The sequence below is a fragment of the Teleopsis dalmanni genome, chromosome 2 (genome assembly GCF_002237135.1).
Source record: "Teleopsis dalmanni isolate 2A chromosome 2, ASM223713v2, whole genome shotgun sequence".
Lineage (NCBI taxonomy): Eukaryota > Metazoa > Arthropoda > Insecta > Diptera > Diopsidae > Teleopsis > Teleopsis dalmanni.
In genome coordinates this window covers 12,769,560-12,792,404 of record NC_051847.1, presented here as the reverse complement: position 1 = coordinate 12,792,404, position 22,845 = coordinate 12,769,560, and the positions used below count along the sequence as shown (strand labels likewise).

At 30.4% G+C, this 22,845-nt stretch overlaps 7 protein-coding genes across 10 annotated transcripts; 3 read left to right on the top strand and 4 right to left on the bottom strand.

Annotated features, from left to right (window-relative positions):
* Positions 1 to 551: 551 nt before the first annotated feature.
* On the bottom strand, positions 552 to 7,696 carry LOC119678116 (stimulator of interferon genes protein-like). 2 transcript variants are annotated; one of them, XM_038089782.1, is made up of 5 exons: positions 7,584 to 7,696; positions 2,190 to 2,373; positions 1,579 to 2,123; positions 1,233 to 1,518; positions 552 to 717 (listed from the first exon to the last, which is right to left on the bottom strand). In XM_038089782.1, exons 2-5 carry the CDS (start codon positions 2,218 to 2,220, stop codon positions 635 to 637), a joined length of 945 nt encoding a protein of 314 aa, XP_037945710.1. In that variant the 5' UTR covers positions 2,221 to 2,373; positions 7,584 to 7,696; the 3' UTR covers positions 552 to 634. The 2 variants fall into 2 exon arrangements, with proteins under 2 accessions (XP_037945710.1, XP_037945711.1); XM_038089783.1 differs by lacking the exons at positions 2,190 to 2,373; positions 7,584 to 7,696 and having other exon boundaries at positions 1,579 to 1,946; positions 2,011 to 2,088.
* LOC119678115 (peroxisome biogenesis protein 6-like) lies at positions 2,370 to 6,442 on the top strand. Of its 3 annotated transcripts, none has more exons than XM_038089780.1 (6): positions 2,370 to 2,498; positions 2,610 to 2,741; positions 2,868 to 3,404; positions 3,467 to 4,240; positions 4,870 to 6,121; positions 6,183 to 6,442. In XM_038089780.1, exons 2-6 carry the CDS (start codon positions 2,733 to 2,735, stop codon positions 6,326 to 6,328), a joined length of 2,718 nt encoding a protein of 905 aa, XP_037945708.1. In that variant the 5' UTR covers positions 2,370 to 2,498; positions 2,610 to 2,732; the 3' UTR covers positions 6,329 to 6,442. The 3 variants fall into 3 exon arrangements, with proteins under 3 accessions (XP_037945708.1, XP_037945709.1, XP_037945707.1); XM_038089781.1 differs by having other exon boundaries at positions 2,567 to 2,741; XM_038089779.1 differs by lacking the exon at positions 2,610 to 2,741.
* Positions 7,697 to 8,759: 1,063 nt separating the features above from the next.
* On the top strand, positions 8,760 to 10,569 carry LOC119682129 (nuclear inhibitor of protein phosphatase 1). The gene is made up of 6 exons (XM_038095496.1): positions 8,760 to 8,899; positions 8,952 to 9,166; positions 9,225 to 9,427; positions 9,480 to 9,554; positions 9,610 to 10,060; positions 10,298 to 10,569. The coding sequence occupies exons 1-6, from the start codon at positions 8,871 to 8,873 to the stop codon at positions 10,411 to 10,413; spliced, it is 1,089 nt and encodes a 362-aa protein (XP_037951424.1). The 5' UTR covers positions 8,760 to 8,870; the 3' UTR covers positions 10,414 to 10,569.
* A 34-nt stretch (positions 10,570 to 10,603) lies between these two features.
* LOC119682128 (probable asparagine--tRNA ligase, mitochondrial) lies at positions 10,604 to 12,265 on the bottom strand. The gene is made up of 4 exons (XM_038095495.1): positions 12,102 to 12,265; positions 11,841 to 12,048; positions 11,552 to 11,778; positions 10,604 to 11,490 (listed from the first exon to the last, which is right to left on the bottom strand). Exons 1-4 carry the CDS (start codon positions 12,189 to 12,191, stop codon positions 10,630 to 10,632), a joined length of 1,386 nt encoding a protein of 461 aa, XP_037951423.1. The 5' UTR covers positions 12,192 to 12,265; the 3' UTR covers positions 10,604 to 10,629.
* Positions 12,266 to 13,676: 1,411 nt separating this feature from the next.
* LOC119680190 (peroxisomal (S)-2-hydroxy-acid oxidase GLO5) lies at positions 13,677 to 15,002 on the bottom strand. The gene is made up of 3 exons (XM_038092888.1): positions 14,843 to 15,002; positions 14,512 to 14,784; positions 13,677 to 14,425 (listed from the first exon to the last, which is right to left on the bottom strand). Exons 1-3 carry the CDS (start codon positions 14,971 to 14,973, stop codon positions 13,726 to 13,728), a joined length of 1,104 nt encoding a protein of 367 aa, XP_037948816.1. The 5' UTR covers positions 14,974 to 15,002; the 3' UTR covers positions 13,677 to 13,725.
* Positions 15,003 to 16,680: 1,678 nt separating this feature from the next.
* Positions 16,681 to 17,811, bottom strand: LOC119679483 (proteasome subunit alpha type-3). Its single transcript, XM_038091864.1, has 3 exons — positions 17,665 to 17,811; positions 17,030 to 17,598; positions 16,681 to 16,966 (listed from the first exon to the last, which is right to left on the bottom strand). The coding sequence occupies exons 1-3, from the start codon at positions 17,683 to 17,685 to the stop codon at positions 16,795 to 16,797; spliced, it is 762 nt and encodes a 253-aa protein (XP_037947792.1). The 5' UTR covers positions 17,686 to 17,811; the 3' UTR covers positions 16,681 to 16,794.
* Positions 17,812 to 19,104: 1,293 nt separating this feature from the next.
* On the top strand, positions 19,105 to 21,621 carry LOC119681213 (transducin beta-like protein 3). Its single transcript, XM_038094331.1, has 2 exons — positions 19,105 to 19,199; positions 19,263 to 21,621. Exons 1-2 carry the CDS (start codon positions 19,174 to 19,176, stop codon positions 21,619 to 21,621), a joined length of 2,385 nt encoding a protein of 794 aa, XP_037950259.1. The 5' UTR covers positions 19,105 to 19,173.
* The last annotated feature ends 1,224 nt before the right edge of the window (positions 21,622 to 22,845 follow it).

Here is a 22,845-nt window from a genome sequence, read left to right as displayed (position 1 = left end):
TTAATAAAACTTATTAAAAAACAGTCATATCAAAATATTTAAAAACTATCTTTTATGGCATCATGTGATATCAGTGAATCGTACAATTTACAACTTTCGTTTTATACTGCAATATAATTTGATTCACGATATACATGGAACTCAAGTTATTAACAAATAAACTTAGTTTAGCTTATTTTACACAAGAATTACTAATTATAGTATTTAAATGTCAATAATTATTGTTAACATTTTGAAATAAAATTGGGGATTTACACAATGTATGTTGGATTTAAAGTTTCTCTTAATATAAATACAAAAGACAATACTTACAGTTGCATTTTAATATAAATAATTACGAAAATTATATCTATTCGAGTAAAAAAAATATATTTCGTTTATGTTAAGAATTATAAAATTAAATTATAAAAACATGACTATAATAAAAAACATATTTTATATTAAATTATATTTATATATTATTTGTAAAAATAGATAAAAATGATCATAGTCTATGTTAAAGTAGCAAAGTCATACTTTAACAAAAAAAAATTTAAAAACATAGCCATTCGTTAGTTAACATTGCTTTAGCATTAAAAGACAAATATTACTCATTTAGTTAGTTAATAGTTTCTTATAAAACAGATTCGATAAATTACGTTTCTTTTTTTAGTTTCTCATGAAAATAACTTATTATCACTTCGCCCACGTCCACTTTTGAGCCATCTTCCTTATATGCTATTAAAGTAAACAAGATATTTATTAAAATAACATTAAAGAATTATTAAAACATACAGCACAATGTAAATATATTATCTTCTGAACTACTTTAGATTAACTAACAACTTTTCATATTACAAAGGATATGCATCATATAAAACGTTTGTTTTAATCAATCTAATGATCAAAATCTTAAGGATTTATTAACCTCCTATTACATAAATAATAAATACAATATATTCAAGACACATCTGAATTAATACCACAAATGTGTTAATTACGCTTTTATACGTTTTAAGATATACCATCATATTGGAGTAGAACCTTATCATATATCTAATACAAATGATATTTGAATGTAATTATTCGGATATCTGATATTATTTAAAAATTTATAAAGTATGCTCATGCTTATGCTTATACCATGGTATGCTTCTAGTTAAAGTGTATCATTAAATTAAAATGTACTATTAATTACAATACATCAAGTAATGTCAAAAAAATATCAAAAAAATAATAGTTAAGATAATTACCATTATATAATATTAGTTCAGCTTCATTTTCTGTATCTGGTCGGCTCAAAAGCAATTTTTTCAAATAAGTATAAAATTTTAATAATATTTCACGTTGCATTCTTTTCAATGAGGTTCTGGAAATATTCCTTTCCTCTTGCATTGCGTCATAAAATGATTGTAAAGGTGTTGCTCCCTCAAGAACAATATAATAGTATTTATTATTAATGGGCTTTTTTATTCGATATACATCGTTGTAAAACCTTCTTTGAACACCAGCTCGATTTTTTATTACAGGTTCCAGAGCCTGTGTATAATACAATATATAGATAATGTTATTATTCTTTTTAAAAAATTGTTAACTTACATTTGTTTTTTCTAATAATTTACTATCATCAATTTTTGGGTTTAGGTACATAGTGTTTGGTATCAATATAACCAGTTTATCACTGACAAAAGACACACTATTTTGTGCAGAGTACAATTTAATTCGTTCGCATATTCCTTCTAAAACATCTGTAACCGATGCAGCCAAAACATGTTTTAGATAGCCAAAATAATAATTACTGGCCATTCCACCAGCATAATCTAAGCTGTGAGATTTACGTATAAAACTAACTTGATCGAATTCACTTCGAAGAAGTCCCGACGCCATAGCTACCAGACATAATGGAACGTCAAATAACAGTTCTAATAAATTTAACTTACTCCAAAAGTAAACAAGTAATATTACATCTATAACAAGTATTAAAAATATGCCAATATTGATTTCAAAAACACGTAAAAATATCTGCTTAACAATATTTGGTGGATGATAATGATGCTTATAGTACAGCCACTCGTGACCCATCTTCCAGCAGAGGTTGATTAATGCAGCTACTATTAGAGAAGTGAGAAAAATACACGAATTGCCTAAAAAGTTATGGTAATTAAAATAAATGTAGTTATTTTAATAACAATGAGTGCATCTATAATTACTTATCATGTCCTCTATTCGTCCTATAACCATTTTTTATTTTCTTGTCCACGTAATTGCAAACTAAGCGAAAAATTTGAATTGTCTCATGAATCGCTACACTTTAAAGTTTTACAGTGTTTGGAAAATTTCTATCCATATTTGTAAATAAACAAAAACAGCGTTATATGACAAACAGCTGTGCGTCTAAGAATTGCAAAATATTGTTGATTGTTGAATATTACCACATTAACTCGAAATAAATGTCGAAGTAAATTCTATTTAAAACTTTAATAATAACAAAAATGAAGAGAAGAACAGTAACAAAAAAGGTATAGCTTATTAAAGTGAAATGTGCTGAACTATAATATAAATAACGCAATGTATCCTTATGAAATAGTTTGCCATCCTTTGATCTCATATAGTGTGTTCTTCGATTTTAGATTTAAATTGTTTCAATGTTGGCACTAACTGTAGCACATGAAGCATTTCCTATCCCAAGTAGAAATTGTGAACTTTGATATTAAGATATTAATGTATTGTACTTGTTTTTACTATCTGTAAATATGATTACGGTAAGTTGACAAATAATTTGCGTGTATAAATGCTTTTATATAAATTTAATACAATATCTTACTAAATTCTTTCAAAACTTATATATAATTTAATAATAATATGCATATGTACAAAATCTTATTTAGAAAAAAACTGCAACTACAAGTGCTTCCAGTCGTAAGCAATCAATTGATAGCGATGGGCAGAGAAAATATTTTTTCACCGGTCGCATACGAGAATTGGTAGAAGCATATAATGCTGCAGTACAAATAGTTTTCCCCAAATATCCTTGGTATCTATATCCAGGATATATGATTTATGCAATACATAAACGTTATTTACAATATTATAAAGGAAAGTTTCAGCTTATACCAATACCCAATGATCTATATGAACATCTAATAGATGATGAAATTATCAAGTCTGAGCATTACGTATTTGCAGCACAAGAGACCTACGATGAATTTGTAGAATACCCACCTAATGTAAATTTTGTGAATTTAACATTTAGCAGCGAAAACAAGTCAGGCATTAAAAATTCTCGAAATAAAATTGAGATCACGTCAAAGGATAATGCTGCACCCGAAACTGTTATTCAACAAATGCTGAATCAAGCACCACAAACAATTGTGGCACAAATATTACCTACTATGAACTGTCAACAAGGTTGCTTATTTGTGCAGGTAAACTATAAATTATGTTTATTTCAACTCAAAAAAATACACTAGTATTATTTTTTTGATAGGAAAACTTTTACTCAAATTTATTGGATCGATTTCGAATATCCAATGATAATAATACATCTACACGTTTATGGGTGAAACTCGAACATTTAAACGACGAACAAAATTTGCCGAATATTGCAACTAAAGCTCATATATATTTATTAAGTAATCCATATGAGTTGCCGGCCGAAGTGACGGATTTGATACTAAGCAGCTATTTCAGTACACCGCGATTACTACATCGTGGGCATACTTATCGTATAGAAATTAATGCTCAGTTGATTGGTACCGCATCCTATGCTCATTATTACTTAATATTTGCTTATTTGAAACAAATTTACTTCCGATGCGTACACCTTGAAGTGAAAGGCAACGAATTCGAAATGCATGCTGTGGTTAAAAAGAATTTAACCAATTTGACGCAAGTAAGCCCTAAACATCATTTTTTACCACGACAATTGCTAGATAACTTAGCGATTGCAGTCAATTATCCGATTGGGCTTAGGAAATCATACAAAATATTACGTTCTTCCATTGACGCGTTTTTGCCTAAAAAAACCGCGTGCCTTTCATCAAAACATATCTATCCTATTTTTTTATTACAAGGTGAACGTGGCATTGGTAAATCAAAATTGACAACTGCTGTTGCAAGAGATCTAGGAATGCATTTGTTTACAATAGATTGTGCCGAAGTTGTGTCGCAAGTTCCTTCTCACACTGAAATGAAATTGAAAACAATTTTCGCCAAAAGTCTTATCAGCGAGCCATTATTAATATGCTTTCACAATTTTGAGGTGAGTTTAAAATTAATATATAATATAGTACTTGATTGCGTTGAAATTTTACATTGAAATAATCTCTAAAGGCTTCCTGATTTATCCAGAAAATATTATATAAAGTTAGTCCTTGTAATAACAGTATATTGATGACTCGCAATAACAGACTAGATAACCATCATAAATAGGGTGATCAAAACGATATAAACAAATCAGATAGTTTAAAAATTATAACTTTTATAAAGCTTTCGTGCTATTGGTCTATGTACCATATAGTATTTTACACTGACTAATGCAGCATACTGAGAATTAGTCTATATCTATTCAAATAGGTTTTAAAGCATTTAATTAAAGTACTGTTAAATCGAAAACCTTATTTAGTCGTAGATATCTCATCGATAACTTAACAGTTTAATATTTACTAAATATGGGTTCTGTAATATATAAATAATAAAACAAAATCAAAAATACTTAATTTGTTTCGTATTGGAACTATTTCCAAATAGATAGATCCCGACTTAATTTTTATATTATGTACCTATATCCTAATTAAAATTCCTATATACTATATAATCTATTAATTTTCTATGAATTTTTAGTATTATATATTTCTTATTTTCCTATATTAATTTATTTTCTTCTCTAAGATTTTTGGTATAGACAATGAGGGCAATGAAGATCTTCGACTTTTATCATCCTTTCAAGTTCAGATCCAAGAACTTTTCGCTCATGATCGTAAACATCCAATAATAATTCTAGCACTAACTAATGATAAACAAGTAAAACCATTAATCCATCGAATATTTTTGGAAGTAATACATATTGAGCCACCAACTAAAGAAGAACGCTACGATATACTTCGTTGGTTGCATACACGTGAACTATTTAATCACTTCATATATAATGAAAATAATATAAAAAATATACCTCTTTATTCCTTAAGAGTGCAAGAACGCTATATTAAAAAATTCTGTAAAAATTGGTCAGAAATTAAGCAAATCTTACTTGAAGTGGCGGATAAATCACAAGGTTTCGTATTAGGAGATTTGGAATTATTACACGAAAATGCTATACGTTTATTGCGTCGTGAACGTTCCGGAAAATCAAAACTGTCCTATTCACACTTTTCGACGAATTTAGCGGAAATGCAATCATCTTTTGCTGATAGTCTTGGTGCACCCAAGGTGCCGAAAGTATTATGGTCAGATATTGGTGGTTTAGCTAAATTAAAGGATGAAATACAAAGCAGCATTGGTTTACCACTAAAACATGTACATTTAATGGGTAAAAACTTGAGAAGATCTGGTATACTATTATATGGCCCTCCAGGTACTGGTAAAACATTGGTTGCCAAAGCTGTTGCGACCGAATCCAATCTAAGTTTCTTATCAGTACAAGGGCCTGAGTTACTTAATATGTATGTGGGTCAAAGTGAACAAAATGTACGTGAAGTTTTCTCACGTGTGCGGTCTGCTGCACCATGTGTGCTATTTCTTGACGAATTAGACTCATTAGCACCAAATCGTGGTGTTGCTGGTGATTCAGGAGGAGTGATGGATCGTGTCGTTTCGCAATTATTGGCAGAAATGGACTGTTTGGGTGATTCAACAAAACCAATATTCATATTAGCTGCTACAAATCGACCAGATCTAATTGATCCTGCATTGCTAAGACCAGGTAGATTTGATAAACTCTTCTATGTCGGACCATGCTCTAACAGTGAAGACAAAGCGTCTGTACTACGCGCACAAACCAAAAAATTCAATTTGTCAAACGATTTTAATGTTGACGATATTGCTGAACGTTTGAAAGGTGATATGTCTGGGGCTGATTTATATTCAGTATGCTCAAATGCCTGGCTTTCAGCTGTAAGGCGTACAATTGATAAACATCTTAAAGGTTTGCTATTGGTAATAGTTTCTCATTAAACTCAAAAGTAATTAATTGTAACTTTTTATAGGTGATATTAAGACAGCTAATCTAGTTGCTGAAAATGTTGTAGTGGAAATGGATGATTTTGTTAAATCATTTGGTAAATTTATACCATCCATAAGTAAACAAGATTTGGAATACTTTAATCAATTAAAATCTTCGTATAGCGTTTAGAGAATTATAGGACAAAGTCTTATGATTTGAAATAATTTAAGAGGGGTTGGAAAATGTTTATAGTTATTGATTTGTTTCTATTTTTGAATAAAGTTATTGAAATTTTTGACCGTTTATAGTTCTTTCTATTATTGTAAGGTATATGTTATTGTATAATTGTAGTACTTTCATATAGGCTAGCGTATGATCAATAGGATACCAAAAATTGTTTTATGAAAAAAAAAAACTAAGCTTAAGTTATTATTGCTGTAACACATTTGCATTTTAGGTTTTTTTTTTGATTTGATAACAGGAATAAGTATTGCTTGAAATTTTCGAAACCACTATTTTTTCTTTGGACTGCACCACAGCTGTTTAAACGAAGATTGGAGGCATTATTGAAAGGCATGATACGATGGTTTTAGTTTATTGATGGTATTGCTACTAAAAATGTAATACTGTAGTTGTTACGGTAACCCGTGAAAATCTGCTGATATACTCTCTTTTGGAAATAGTAAATGTTTCGTCAAAATTGGTCGTCGAAACTCACGAGTGGCTTCAGAACAAAAACCCGGCCGATTTTGAAACCTATAATACTGTAATTAATTACACTGATGTGTAACTGATACTATCAACAAATGATTAGACAATAGTGAACTAATAAGATGATATAAATGTGAGTGATTTATATATAAACAAAAAGTTGTTAATAATTGCTCAATTCATAGAAAACAGTTGCTGTATTGACACAATGATTAAATCGGCTATCTATCTGAATGTATATACTGTCACTGCTCTGTTGTGATATTTGCGGTAATTCTATTGTTGAGGTTTAGCTGGGTTAGAAAAGAAATTAAAATATATATACTAAAATGAGTTATTATAGTTTTGTCTGAGATGTCGTCATGCATTATTTTATCTTGCCAACACCTATTGACTGAAGGTATTTTTATGGTAAAGCTAACTAAGTTAATATTGTGTTGATTTTCTGTCGTCGACTTATATTGAGATATCTGTGCCAGCACTGACCAGCTGTAGAATAATTTGGTAACTTATCAATCGGACGCGATGAGGATGCAGTAGTTCCTGTATTGTCAACTTCGGTACTAACTGACTACCGGAACTGGCTGACTATCACTAAACAACTCCCTTCAGAATTAGCACATGCCAACTATAATAATATATATTTAACACACTTAATTTTCGTAGTAACGAATATTTTTAATATATTTTTTTGCAATATATTCTAAAAACGTAAAAAATTGGCTACACTCACCTACATCTAAAAATATATTGGTTGGAGCCGTCCTAAGATTCAACTTAATGGTTTTTCTCAAATATCGGTCTTTAAAATTATAATCTAAATCTTTACATCGATTCGAAAACTAAACTTAAGATTGATTTGTAATTTGTAGAAATTCAAATTAAATTTATAATTCAGAATAGTACAATTGTGTAGCGATATTGTGAATAATTATCATAAACCAAAGCTAAACAAAAAACTAAAACTCTTAGTATTCTTTGATTATCGCATTTTCATTTAAGAGTGATATTACAAAAACCAAATTAATATAAATTTTGGATTTGCTATTTGAACATGTTTTTCGAGGCCATATATACAGTGCGCACTTAAGAGCCCCCTAAATGTAGTATAATTTTCGTCTTAAATGTTGATGGATTCCAAAATATTAAGACTCAAATTAAAATATCTAAAAATTGATTTGTTATATTAAACCCTCAAATTTGGCATTTGTATATGCACAATTTTGTAAGGAACCTTTTTCACCGAGGTTTAGCTCGACGGATCCCAGGTCCAGTCCTATAATAAATTTAATTGTCTGACAGGGACAGTTGAAAACTGAGAAGAAGTATGGGAGATTTAGAAATGTCTTAAATTAACCAGCGCTAGTAATGCGATTTAATCACGAGGTCGGTGTATAGCTGATTCTCGTTTAAAGAAATGTGAATTTTTTTCCTGAACCAAAAGATTTACTACAATATGTACATTTCGTAGCCGCAAAGGAAAGAACAATGTATTAGTGATAGAATCTCTACCTAACCTGTGCAGTTTACTATGAAATGTTAATTCCGTAGCCGCGAAGGAAAGAACGTATTAAAATGTATTAGTGAGAGAAATATCAATTTCTACTTCACCTGTGAAGTTTGCTATGAAATGTGAATTTCGTAGCCTCCAAGAAAAAAACAAAGGATTGGTGATATAATTGTAAATTTCTATCCACCTATAATGCTTAGCAGAAATAGAAATGTGCATGGTACTTATTTGTTTTCTGTATTATATATATTATTTATTGAAACTGTCATATCGAATAATGGTATAACATCAAGCAATTTTAATAAAACATAATCAAAAATTAATTTAAATGCAACTCTAAAAACTTGCAACATTTTTACATATATGCAAAAGTGTGGCAACATTAGTACACAATTTTTTTATTCACTGAATATGGGACTTAATATTGACAATTAAATATTTAAGTTTTATACAACGTACTTTTAAATATTTTGTGTGTAAAATAATACATAAAATAAAAACCTATTATAAATGGCAAACTCTTACGACATACCGAGCTGGTAAATAAATAATTTGTGAATGCATAACTTTTGTAAACAAATATTTTTGAAGGGCTGGAAAACCACCAACGGGTCTACATTTGGATGTATTAAAAGAAGATAAGTTGGTGCAAAAACTTATGGTTGATGAAAAGAAGTGTTATTTGTTTGGTCGCAATAATCAGATGAATGATTTTTGTATTGATCATGCATCGTGTTCCAGAGTTCACGCTGCGTTTGTCTACCACAAGCATTTGCATAAGGCGTTTTTAGTAGATTTGGGTTCAAGTAAAAAAAAATTTTTTAATAAACTAAAGAACAAAATAATATTTTATTATAATTGCAGCTCATGGAACTTTTATTGGTACTTTACGTCTTGAACCACACAAGCCTACTCAATTGCAAATAAATAGTACTTTTCATTTTGGCGCTTCTACACGAAATTATATACTACGTGAACGTCCATCGGTTGGAACTATGAATATAATAGAGGATTTACCAACAACAGAAACAATGCTTGGTCTACCTGAAAGTCAAACGGAATTAGATGTATGTAAATAACAAAGTACTTATATATTTATAACGCAATGATTGCTTATAGAATTTAACAGAATATAATACAGCACATAACAGGAGGATATCAATGCTAGGGATAGCAGAAGATAGTTCTAGAAAGGTAACGTAAAATACAACTTATACTTAAATTTATTATTTAGAAATTTTATTTTTAGAATCCTTTAAAACAAAGTAATCGTAAAAAGCGTTGTGTTACATTCAACGATGAAGAAATTATAATAAATCCAGAAGACGTCGATCCAAATGTTGGACGATTTAGAAACTTAATACAAACAACAGTCTTACCACCTAAACGTGCTAGATTTGAAGTGCAAAGTAGTGCTGTTTCAACAAGTGTACCTTCAATTAGTCATCAAATGTTTCAGCATAGATTAAATGAAATGAAGCAACCAACTATCTCCAATATGAACAGTTCTCTTTATCAAGGATTACCATCTGCGCATGACTCACCCAACATGGTTCTTAAACATAGTAGCACTGATTTTGATGTTACCCCAATTGCAATGGGTACAAAATTAGGTTTATTGCTACCTAATCCAGCGCCTGAGGTAACATTAATTAATGAACCTACACCGGTTGCTACACCAACTAAACCTGTGACAAATAGTAAGTAAAAAAAACAATGCTAATAATTTATTGAAAATATTTCTCATTTTTTTTATATAAAAGAAAGTCATTCTCATTCAATAGCCAAATTATTTTCATATTTATTATTTTCTTTTAATAAATACAATTTATTTAAGTATCTTCTTAGGTGATATTCGTTTGTTATAAGTAAAAAACAAATAAGCAAACACTTTTATTTAAAAAATTTATTTACAATTTTTATTTTATTTTCTTTAGCACATCGTTTCGATAATCATTCGATTGTAATGGATGCAACGTCTAATGGTCCACAGAAAAAGAAATACGCAAAGGAAGCCTGGCCAGGTCGCAAGCCAATGTTAGGCCAACTTTAATATTTACTTTGCATACTAATTTTTAGTGAAATAATCAGCATTAAAAAATGTGTGTTTACGTCAATAAAAAAATGTAAGTCTTAGGTTTAAAAATACACTTGCAATTAATTGTTACATATAACATTATTTAAAATTTAATAAAAAAGAACTGACTCAAATATAATAAAAAATACAATATTTTTTAATTTACTTAGCATTGCTATGTAGTGATCTTTATTATAACTTACAGCTATGTGGATATCTTGGAAATGGTATAACATCTCTTATATTCTTGACACCAGTAATTAGCTGTAAATATCTTTCAAAACCCATACCGAAGCCACCAGTTGGTATACCACCAAATTTACGTAACTCTACGTACCACTCTAAACCTTTTGGTAAATCCGGATTTTGCGCTAAACGTTGAGCATCGCTTTCACGTAGACTGCCACCACAAAGTTCACCAACAGTTGGCATTAACAAATCCAAGGCTTCAACAACATCATCATTATTTCTCATAGTTTTCATATAAAATGGTTTTATTGCTTTTGGCCAATTTACAACAAATACTGGTGTATTACAATGGGAAACTAAAAATAATTCTTGCTCTTTAGAGAATCCTTGATTAGGCGTTATAGCTGTTTTGAATTGGTCTTTTTTATTCATAATAATTTTCAACGCCTCATCGTAAGTTAAAGTCGTCCAATTATTCTGAAGTAATTTTAATGTATTAGTATCATATTGCGTTTGGCGTTGACAGTGGATCAAATCATCTTCACTTTTGTTCAGAATTTGTGTAGTGATGGTTTTTATCATCTTTTCTATAAATTGTGTCAGTGCTGATAATTCATCAACAAATGCTAATTCTGCCTCAAGCATAAAAAATTCTGCCAGGTGTAGAGGTGATTTGCAGTTTTCTGCCCGAAATGCTGGTGATAATGTGTACGTATTGCCTAATCCATAGGACATTGCTTCAAGATGAAGTTGACCGGAAACACTAAGAAAAACTTTTTCGTCAAAATAACTCTGTTCGAAGGGTATATCAGGTCTAGACATTTCTTTTAGTAATACTAAGGAATCGGGTCTTACAGTAAAAGTCTGAAATAATATTAATAAATGTTAAATAATAGTATTTGTCCTTCACAGCATACAAACTTACTTCTCCAGCACCTTCGCAATCATTGGTTGACATTATAGGTGTGTCTATTTGCACAAAACCTTCATTGTCCATAAAGTCATGAATTGCTTTTTGGGCTCTGTGCCGCACACGCATTTGTGCCGCCACATAATCTACCCGTGAACGTAAATGCAAATATTCGCGTGCATATTCTGGAGGAAGTTTTTGCTTTGGTGCAAAAGGGTAACCAGTTGTTATATTGCCATGACCTTATAAATTTTAAAACATTTTGTATGAATATATATAATATTAAAGAAATAAAATATGCCACCTATTACATTGACATCATCCGCATTCAATTCAAAGTTACCGTTCGGTGCAATTTGTAGGGTGCCGTTAGCAAATATACTACAACCACTTTGTATATCCTTAGTCAGTTCATTTTTTGCGACAATAACTTGGAATTTACTAGATGAAGAACCATCGTTTATATCCAGGAATATGTTATTCTTCATTCGTCGTACGTTTTTTACCCATCCCTTGAAATGTTGTATAATATAGTTCAGTTAAAATATATTTACATAAATCATACCTTTACTGATAAAGGTTCACCAACTTTACTAGTTTTCGATATTTCATTTATGCGTAATAATTTACTAAAGCCGCGTTTTATTGATAACATTTTTGTTGAGAATTTCGTGTCGGCAAGTTTATGTTTTATAACCTCTTAACAGAAACAGCTGATATAGTTCTCAAAGTTTAATAAGAACTGTAACAATGGATACGACAGTTTAATAGCTACTGCAATTTAATTTATATAATTATTATTTAATTATATATATTTGTACTATTAATTTATATATATTTGTATTAATATACATATATATAATTATTATTTTGTTTAACAGCGAAAGATTTGATTTTATGAAAGTTCTTAGTTTTTAACAAAATATATTAAATAAATTACAAATTACATATATAATTATTATTACATATGTAGCTATAAACAACCATCCAATAGGAGGTATTCTTCGTCGAAAATATGACATCCATCGCTTTAATTATTATACGATTTTAGAGTTTGCGTTCATAGACTTCATATTTAATAACTTCCCTGTGATTTTAACAACTATTTCACTCTCCTTACACATACTTGTTTAAATTGATTTATATACATATTTAAATATTAAATATATTAACATCATTCTTTGTGCTTAATTTAATTCTAATATATTCAATCAAATACGACAACTTTCAATGTTTTCCACTTATTAAATATATATGTAAAATTAACACGAAGAAGAGTACTGACAATCTCTAATATGTACACTCTGTTTGCAAAAGATCTTGATATATGGACGACTTTAACAAAGGACTAGCGTGTCTATTCTGTAGAATTTCAAATAATAGATCATATATACTTTGTTCGCCTTATTTAAAGTATTACTAACAATATTTTATTGATTCGCCTTTAAACCTGACTCTTAAGAGTACCTTATTAATATAAACTTGTGAATGTGGACAAAATTCGTTGACACTGTTTTTCTTTGGAAAGTTGCATTCACAAGAAATGTTGCGAAAAATATTAATAAACATTTTTGGTTGCTAGATTTTTAAGCAACATGTATACAACGCATTGATTTATTGAAATCATGTTGGTACTTTTCTCTCCATAAGATTTTAAGATTTTATAGTACATATTACCTTTTAAACCTTTTTTTTACAATATTTATAATTTATTAAATGTGTTTAGAAGAATGAGGCGATAATATAAAAATAGTTCACTTGCGCGTTAGTTAATCGTAAAGGATGAATATTCTAGATGGTCAGTAAACATGTTTTCCAGTATAAAAGCTCAATCAAAATTTCTGCATTAATTAGACTATCACTAGCATATCTAATAATCTTTCATTAGAACACAAATTCTTTTAGATTAATATGATCACTCCAAAATCTCTGTCTTCATCCGGGAGATTATTAAACACACTTCGCCAAGTTGATTCTTTATGGATTATGTATTAGAAAAAATTTACATTAAGAATTCTAACAAACAAAAATATAAGCAAAATATAATATAATAAATATTATATGTAATTATATATAATATAATTTAATGCTGTACATAATATTTTCATTTTATATTCATATGTGCATACTACTATATAATTTATGTCTGTATAAATCATTAGTTTTTTTAAAAAATGTTCACAAAATAACTATAATTTAGCATAATAAGACTCGTGTACGATCATATCCTTGTTTATGTCATTTAAAGTTTGGCATCCTGTGAGGGCAAGCGTTATTTCAAAATCATTCTTTAAAACTGATAGCATATCTTCGACGCCCTTCTGTCCACCACATGCCAAACCCCATAAGGCAGGACGTCCCACAAATACCATCTTAGCACCCAATGCTAAAGCAGTAAAAATATCGTTACCTTGCATAATGCCACCATCCAGCATTACTAACATATCATGACCTACAGCTTTTACAACTTCTGGTAAAGCTTCAATGGAAGCCGGCACGCAATCTAACTGTCTTGCTCCATGGTTTGAGACAATAATACCAGCACAACCAAATTCTCGTGCCAACACAGCATCCTCCCGTGTTAAGACACCTTTAACTATAACAGGTAAATATGTGCTTTTGATCAGCCATTCTACATCTTTCCATGTTAAAGTAGCATCAAATTGACTAGACACATATTCATTTATGCCAGATTTACCAGTATACATCTCGCTGCGAACCCCTTCAGATTGTATGCCTTCAAAGTTACCCAAACACAAATGGGAGGGTAAACTAAATTTATTTCGTACATCGGAGCGACGTTGTCCGAAAATAGGTGCATCAATTGTTAAAACTAATGCTTTAAAGCCCGCCTTTTCAGCACGTCGTACTAATTGCTCAGTTAGAGACCTACCAAATTAAAATTTTAGTTATTGTTTATTTTTAAAAAATATATATAACGTATTTTGTTAAAAAATAGCTATTAGCATCAGTACCTATCTTTATATACATATAACTGGAACCACTTGCAGGTATTTGGTGCGGCAGTAGCTACTTCTTCAATAGAAGTCGTAGACAGAGTACTTAATATAAATACAGATCCAGCACTACCTGCTGCACGAGCATTTCCACATTCACCCTCGGGATGTGCCAATTTTTGCATTGCAGTTGGTGCTATGCCTAAAGGCCATTTCAGATTTTCGCCCAAAATTTTGCAGCCCATATTCATTTTAGAAACATCACGTAAAAATCGAGGACGTATACGCCATCTTATATAAGAAATATATTTAATGAATTATAATTTCTGTCGAAGACAAAATTAATTACTTTTTGAATGCTTCACGGTTCAAATTTAAAGTGAATTGTTCTCCAGCGCCACTGCGATAATAATCTAGAGCGAATTTCTCAATAACTGTGTGGGCTTTCTTTTCGAAATCTTCCACACAAACTAAAGCCATTTTTAACCGACAATTGCTTGCTATCACTTGAAGAGGTGATGAGAAACTAATTTAGATTCAAATTGAAACTGTTTTGTCTGTCCAAAGAATAATCTACTGATAACAGGATTACATGACCATAAGTACTTTAGACATATAGACACCATTATAAAGAGCAATTATAATCAAGATAAGCTTATCATTTGAAAATCATTAAACTATCTTCACAATTAGCAAAGATGCATTGTAATTTTGTATAACATTTTTATTAGATAATAATATTATAATCAGCTAAACAATCGAATAACAAATGTTATTTTGATTTGTAAATTTCAAAAAATGCTAGAAATAAGAAATAAGTGATTTAAAAGCTTGATGATTTAGTCGAAATCCGATTAATTCGTATCGCATTATGAAGCAATGTACTTTTGTTTATTCATTAATGTATATATAAATAGATATATACATATACATAATAATACATCAGATAATTATTCTGCTGAAGATGGATGATGTCTTAAAATTTTGTTTTTCAAGTTATGATTTAATATATATAACTTTAATACCGCGCGGCATAATCTGATATATTATATATTTTATAATTAAAAAAAATAGTTACGTTCAGAATTATCACAATTCTTATTTGTACAATTATGTTAAAACCGATGAAAAATCATATTTATTTATTGTAGCATTTATTATTTTTGATTCATATGAAGCAGAAATCATAATCTCATATAAATGAATATTTTGAAAGAAACTATACTTAACAAATACGAAGCCAAGCCAAAGCTTTGCAGATGGCGACCGGCTGGCATTGCTTGTCGAATGTTGACATCTTCCATGAAGAACCTAAAATGCTGCTTGTAAAAGAGCATAAACAAATCTACTGTCTAAGCAATATCTTATTGCCTGCAACAAAAATGGTAAATCTAATGTCATCAGATTCATTAGAGCCTTCGATTTAGGATGCATTGCTCGATCCCTTTCTTCAACTTATATATCATGACGTCTTTTGCAATAAAGCAAACATCAATGAGGTCGAATGCAAAGGTGGACTAGCAGTTCTTCACACAGATGCAATATCGTTTTCGAGACATTTACATAACAACAAATTTCCACCTAAAATCTTTCGGGAAGAACGACTTCTTCCACGCGTAGAAAAATTGTCGTAACCAATTGAGGTCAGGATATAGCCATATGGTAAACAGTTACTTGTCACGCATAAATGCGACAAATTATTAATGTTTACCCTAACATAGGCAGATGTCGCCCATGTGTTCTCATGTCATAATAAATACACCAACTTGAGTCAAATTGATGTTTGGCTTCGTGCCTTTAAACTGGCCAGGTTACTCCGCCTTGATCCAGGTTAGCTTCAATTAAAATTCCATCCTTTTTCAATCCATTCTTGTTCCCAAAGTATTCACTTTTATTCAATCCTTCCTTTACCTAACCACATCCTAAACCATTTATACGTATTTGTAACTATTTTCATGTTATGTGTTATCTCCGAGGTTACAACAATAATATATTTCTAATACTATCCACACAATAAGAAATATTTAATTTAAACAAATACAGGATTTACATTAAATGATTTCCAAATTTGTAATACATACTACAAACTAACTAAACAAATTCTTGAATACAAAATTATTTAAGTATAAGTTTTTTTCAAATGATGAGTATAAAGTAAATTGAAGTGTAAAATAAGAGATGATCACATAAATTGTGAATATCGTTCACAATACATTTTTATTATACCATTTAAATTTATAAAAGCGATTTGTGAAATCATATAACCAAATTAAAATTATAAGTTTAGTTAAAGTTAATATTTTAAATTTCATTATCACTATCATCTTCGCTTTTAGCTGCTTTGCCAGCTTCTTCAGCTAGAAGCACCCATTTCGGCGGATTAAGAGTATGCAACGAGTTTGTTTCCTTACCTACTACACCAAGTTCAAAAACGAAATCCTTATCCTTCAGTTCATCGTGCACTTGGTATATGCTAAAATAATAAGTAAAAAAATAATATATATCTAGTTGGATATTTTATTTTGATTTTACATACATTTTGCCGGCATGTATGATCAAATCCTCCGTAGACATATCTTTAAATGTATACTTTTCCATTTCGGTTTTTGCTTGTTGCTTTGCTTTACCAGTAGCACAAGCTAAGTAACCAAATGAGGTACCAGCTGGTTCTATTTTATACAATTGTGGTCCATGCAAATCGTCATAAGCAGCAAAAATAACTGAAACTCCAAATGGACGAACAGCACTATAAAGTGTGTATGCATGCATATAAGCTGCAACGCGTTCAACTAACTCTTTGAGCGGTATAGTGCGATTTAAATTATTTCTATACCGTTTAGCTTCTGATCTAGCTATTTCGACCAATTGACGTCCATCAGCTAACAAACCAGCAAAAACACACCCAATATTTTGATCAATGGTATATACTCGTCCGCCTGAATTATCCTCATATAGTTTGCTGGTAATAAGTTTTTCTGCGGCAAGTACAACACAATCTTTGCCTCTTAAACCGATAACGGTACCACTTCGTTCAAGTGCCTTGCTTGCGTAGTCAATCTGAAATACTCGTCCATCGGGAGAAAATTGAGACGCTGACAAATCGTACTAAATAAATGAGAAGTATTATTTTAAAATAATGTTAAACAGTCCGTATATTTATTTAATACGTACACCTGTGCCTATTGAGCTCATTCTGTGTATTTATTTAACAAACTTATGTGTGATACAACTTAATTTATAAATCAGTCGCTACGACCTGCAAAATGTTTGGACGATGATTTGACGGCTTTTGTTATTTGTGTTTAAGGTTAGGTACTTTAAAACTGACACAAAATTTTGACTTTTCATTGCAAGCAAGTTGCCAGATTAATTATATGCCACGAGCATAATTGCAAGTTTATAAATATATTTTCATGAAACCATAAAAAACGGAGGAATTTTAATATAAAAAAAAAATGTTATGTATGCATATTCAAATAAAGATATTTAATATATTATAGTTAAATTAATCTCAACAAATATAATAACTCCTTGGAGTTATAGTATTAAAATTTAATAAAAATTTAATAAATAATATTGAATAAAAATATATTATGAAATAACAATACATACTGATATATATCAATAGATATAAGTAGATATACAATAAATGATAGTTTCGCAATTTTACTCGAACCGTTAATATTTATTAAAATAATGATATTAATATTGACAGATGTTACATCTGAATTAAATAATATTCAGTTTTAAATAAAAAGGGAGGGTACAATATATGTAAATATGTAGCTATGATTAATGTGATATATTTTTCATATTAATAAAATAAAATTTCAAAATATTATTATTACATATAAATTTATGGAATAATATATGAATAGAAAAATTCATTCACCATTCCAAAGTCGCCTGAACTAATTGTGGAGTAACATTAGTATGGCTTTCTTCGTATTAGGTTCCCAGGTTAGGTTCTATACACAAGAAAGAATAATAAAATCATGCAATAAATAATGCCTCTACAAAAGAATAGTATTGAAATTTAACAATTAAAAATAAAAATGTAACTTATTAATTCAATTACTCTACACCTGTTTTATGATTTCGTTTTAATATAACACAGCTAATAAATTTGTTAATGAACTTTCGCAGCAAATGAATAAAACTCCAATTCGAACACACAAGTTAAGAACGGTTTTGGGTCAGTTAGATAACGAACACAAACTCTGACCTTCAAATTGGACAGGGCACTAGTTTAACCCTTGATGTTTGCAATCTCAAAAAATTAAATATAAGAAATAATTCCAAGACTCATGATGATGGGTATTTGGCAATACTGGAAACAGCTGTATGGTCAACCAAAAATTGAATTAATTAATGAAATAATAAAATTTTATTGAAATTATACCAATTTATTATTATTAGTAATACCTCTCTATTCAAAACAATAGTTTCTTTCGTCGAAACGGACGTTAAAACTCAATTTAATATAAATTTATATATAAAAACGCTTCACAATTATGGTATATGCAATAAATGTTCGGACTATTTTTTACAGTGTAGTTGAGTTGAACATAACAGCACATAGCAGATGCTTTAACAGCAGTGTTAGTTTTATTTGGCACAAGTTCACACGCGGTTGGTTTCAAATTTATTTATAAACAATTCGGCAATTTTTAATATATAATGACAACAAATATTTTGGAGAAGAGGTAATTATTTAATACACAAAATCAAATCGATAGATATAATTGTCTAACATCAAACGTTTTCAGCTTTGCTGTAGGGTCACGTTTTTCTAACTTCTATGCTGGAGGTGATGTTGCGTGGTCAAAAGATGGTAAACACATTTATTGTCTCAATTCTTCGGAAGTTTGTTGTATTGACGTTGCCACTGGGCAAGTAAACCAAATTTATGGTACAAAAGCTGACACAATTAAAGACAATGAATCCTCTAAGCTAAATGTAACAGAACTAGATGAGGTTGATGAAGACATAATTTACACATTTGCGCTTGCATCAACTAATGATTATCTTGTGACAGCCCATCGCAGTGGATTAATACGGCTATGGTCTTTGGATAGTTCTAAAATAATAAAAATATGGAAATCACAACATCGGGCGCCAGTTGTTAAGGTAACATTTAGCGCTTGCGGGAAATTAATATGTACAAGTGGTGCTGATTCTACATTACGTGTATGGGATTTTCTTAACAGTCGATGTTTATGTGTTTTGAAGGATTTTCAAGGACCTGCACTATTATTAAGCTTTCATTCAAATTCAAATATAGCTGAAATATACGCTGCAGGTGCTGATAACACGATATATTGCTGGAATTATGAGACCAAGGCACTAGTGCGCACATTACGTGGACACATATCTCAAGTAACTGGTTTTTGTTTTGAGAATGACAATGAGGCATGTAATTACTTGGTAACTGCAAGTCGAGACAAGGTGTTGATTATTTGGCAGCTTGATACATCTACACAGTATAAAACCATTCCAATGTTTGAAGAATTAGAAGGTGCTTTCTTTTTACCAAGTACAAAACCTGATGTTCAAAAAGTATTGGTGGCAACAACAAATGGAAATCTAAAATTAGTTAGTTGCAAAACCGGAAAAATAATCAGTTTAAATGCAAGAGAAAATTACGAAATTAGATTATTTCTACGTTGTCCAGAAACTCATGAATTGGCCATAGTTACTGCTGAACACAACATTCTTATATATAAAATTGTTTCTAAAGATCAATTAGACTGCACTAAGCAATTAATTGGATTTAACGATGAAATATTAGATTTATGCTTTCTTGGAGATAACGATCGTTTTCTAGCTGTGGCTACTAATAGTAAAAACATAAAAATATACGACACTGAATCAAATATGAATTGCAAAATAATTGCTGGTCATAAGGACACAGTTATGGCGTTATCGGCAACGGGCAACAGCAATTTATTACTTTCCGCTGGCAAAGACTATGCTATTAATGTATGGAAACTCGATCCTGACTCTTTCACAATGACTTCTGTAGCTTCTAATTTAAATGGTCACACGGCAACGATTGGTTGTATATCGTTTGGATTTAATAGTTCGTCAGTATTTGCCTCAGTTTGCCAAAGTGGTACTTTAAAAGTTTGGAATTTAAATGTGGATAAAAAAAAGGAGTACAATTTTGTTATAAAGTATTCGGCGCTTGCACATGAAAAGGAAGTTAATTCCGTAACATTTTCTCCAAACAATAAAATGATTGCTACTGCTTCGCAAGATAAAACCGCAAAATTATGGAGCTCTGAAACTCAAGCAGTTGTAGGTACATTGCGTGGCCATACACGCGGTGTTTGGTGTGTTCGCTTCTCACCCGTAGATCAGATTGCATTAACATCGTCTAGTGACTGCAGTTTACGAATATGGTCACTTGCAAATATGTCCTGCTTAAAACGACTTGAACAGGAATGCACTGCACTGCGCGCCGAATTTATTGATCATGGGAAATATATAGTGTCCTCTTCTTCTGATGGTCTTATTAAAATTTGGAGCATAAAAAATAATTGCTGTATTCAAACACTAGACGAGCACACAGATCGTGTTTGGGCATTAGCTGTATCGAATCGCAGTAAAAAATATTTCTACAGTGGTGGGGCAGATTCTAAAATAGTAAAATGGCAAGATGTCACAGAAGAAAACCGTAACTCTGAAATGGACAAACGCCAAGCGATGGTTCAGGAAGAACAGACGCTGCAGTCTTTATTACATGCCCATAAGAATATGCATAAAGCTTTTGTTTTAGCATTGAGACTTGACAAACCTAAAACAACGTACAATATTCTGAGTGACTTTATACGTAATCGAAACACAGCAGCGATAGAAAAACTTATAACAGAATTAAATAATGACCAGAGAGGAACTTTACTAGGGCACGTCAAGGCGTGGGGCACAAATTCGAGACATGCAAGTGTATCTAATATAACACTGCGTTATCTTTTAACAGATCTGATAGCTCATCCAAATCAGCGTACATACAATACGAGCAACATGGTCGAAGTTATTACGCCTTATACTCAGCGACATTTCAATCGGGCAACGGAGTTGAAAAATGAGCTTTGTTTTTTGGAATTTATTGTTAATTGTATATAAATCAATTCTAATAATAGTTAATAATAATTTTTTGACGTGTTGAATATAAGACCAGATTTGCAAATGTATAGTTTGTTAAGTAATATTTTTATACATATTCTATATGGTTCACTTTCTTTGAATCTTTAGTAAAAGTGTATTGAATAAAGATAAATTGGAATAAAACTTCAGCACCTTATTTATTCATGTTTTTCAATATATGGACGCGTGTCTAGAAAGTAAAGTCTTAAAATTATGGAACTTTTCTGTGTTTTCTGTATTAGCAGAGTAAGAAAGATTTTTAATAAAATCTACTAATATCCCCAGAAAAGCTAAAGTGAGTATAAAATAAAAATAAATTTGTAGCAAAAATTTGATTGTTTTATTCTAGAAATATTTTCTAGAAGAATGAACTTAAGTAACTGATTTTGGTGTGTATGTATCAGAATTCTATTCGAAACGATAATATTACAGAGTGATAAATGGGTAAATGAGAGAAGCAATCATTACTCAACAGAATCTACCAAGTACTGCTTGGTCTTATGCCCTAGTGACAACTCAACTCCACATGATGTTGTCCATCTGTTTCCATGTCCAAACTTACACATAAATCTGTATTCTATTGATGTATGACTGCGTCTCAGGTTATGTTTAGCATATTAACCTAATTCCACATTCTATCTCCAACATTTAAACCCAATTTTTCCATAATCTCTCTGATGATCTAGCTTATTTTAAAAAATTGTATTTGGAAGAGAACATTAATAAGTAGCGATGTAAGAACCGTAACTCCTCCAGAATTTTAGACAATATTGGCGTAAAATAATAGGCGGAGTATATTAGTTAATTTCCCGAGTGGAGCTTATCGTCTTTAACAGTGGAGTATCTCTAGTATCTCATGTGTTTCAAATAATTAGTTAGCTAAATAAAGGAATTAGAATCTGAATAAAAAAAAACTAAATTAACACCATTACTTATGTCTGTTTTTGTTTAAGATAATTTTTACTATATATTTTATTATACACATATGTATATATAAATGATATATTGAACGGGAAGCTGTTATATAACCAAATAATTCTACCGTCATTTGTAGCGTTTGTAGGTTTAGCAAAGCCTCAAACATTACTATTCGCCAGCTAGAAATTGCACAAAGCCAGGCTCTGACAAGACTTTTCAAGGTACCATGGTACATTAGGACCAATGACATCATCAGGGACCTCAAGATTGATCTGATCAAATAAT

Coding starts and splice junctions, on each gene's coding strand:
- LOC119680190 (XM_038092888.1), bottom strand. CDS start 14,973: ATGGCTTTAGTTTGTGTGGAAGATTTCGAAAAGAAAGCCCACACAGTT. Junction 14,785..14,842: donor AACCGTGAAGCATTCAAAAA/GTAATTAATTTT, acceptor TTCTTATATAAG/ATGGCGTATACGTCCTCGAT. Junction 14,426..14,511: donor TTATATGTATATAAAGATAG/GTACTGATGCTA, acceptor TTAATTTGGTAG/GTCTCTAACTGAGCAATTAG.
- LOC119682129 (XM_038095496.1), top strand. CDS start 8,871: ATGGCAAACTCTTACGACATACCGAGCTG. Junction 8,900..8,951: donor TCTTACGACATACCGAGCTG/GTAAATAAATAA, acceptor ATATTTTTGAAG/GGCTGGAAAACCACCAACGG. Junction 10,061..10,297: donor AACTAAACCTGTGACAAATA/GTAAGTAAAAAA, acceptor TATTTTCTTTAG/CACATCGTTTCGATAATCAT.
- LOC119681213 (XM_038094331.1), top strand. CDS start 19,174: ATGACAACAAATATTTTGGAGAAGAG. Junction 19,200..19,262: donor ACAAATATTTTGGAGAAGAG/GTAATTATTTAA, acceptor AAACGTTTTCAG/CTTTGCTGTAGGGTCACGTT.
- LOC119678115 (XM_038089779.1), top strand. CDS start 2,472: ATGAAGAGAAGAACAGTAACAAAAAAG. Junction 3,405..3,466: donor AAGGTTGCTTATTTGTGCAG/GTAAACTATAAA, acceptor TTTTTTTGATAG/GAAAACTTTTACTCAAATTT. Junction 4,241..4,869: donor TATGCTTTCACAATTTTGAG/GTGAGTTTAAAA, acceptor TTCTTCTCTAAG/ATTTTTGGTATAGACAATGA.
- LOC119679483 (XM_038091864.1), bottom strand. CDS start 17,685: ATGAGCTCAATAGGCACAGGT. Junction 17,599..17,664: donor TGAGCTCAATAGGCACAGGT/GTACGTATTAAA, acceptor TCATTTATTTAG/TACGATTTGTCAGCGTCTCA. Junction 16,967..17,029: donor ATCATACATGCCGGCAAAAT/GTATGTAAAATC, acceptor TTATTATTTTAG/CATATACCAAGTGCACGATG.
- LOC119678116 (XM_038089782.1), bottom strand. CDS start 2,220: ATGGTTATAGGACGAATAGAGGACATGATAA. Junction 2,124..2,189: donor ACGAATAGAGGACATGATAA/GTAATTATAGAT, acceptor ATAACTTTTTAG/GCAATTCGTGTATTTTTCTC. Junction 718..1,232: donor TGAACTAATATTATATAATG/GTAATTATCTTA, acceptor TTACTTTAATAG/CATATAAGGAAGATGGCTCA.
- LOC119682128 (XM_038095495.1), bottom strand. CDS start 12,191: ATGTTATCAATAAAACGCGGCTTTAGTAAATTATTACGCATAAATGAA. Junction 12,049..12,101: donor GTGAACCTTTATCAGTAAAG/GTATGATTTATG, acceptor CAACATTTCAAG/GGATGGGTAAAAAACGTACG. Junction 11,491..11,551: donor ATTGCGAAGGTGCTGGAGAA/GTAAGTTTGTAT, acceptor ATATTATTTCAG/ACTTTTACTGTAAGACCCGA.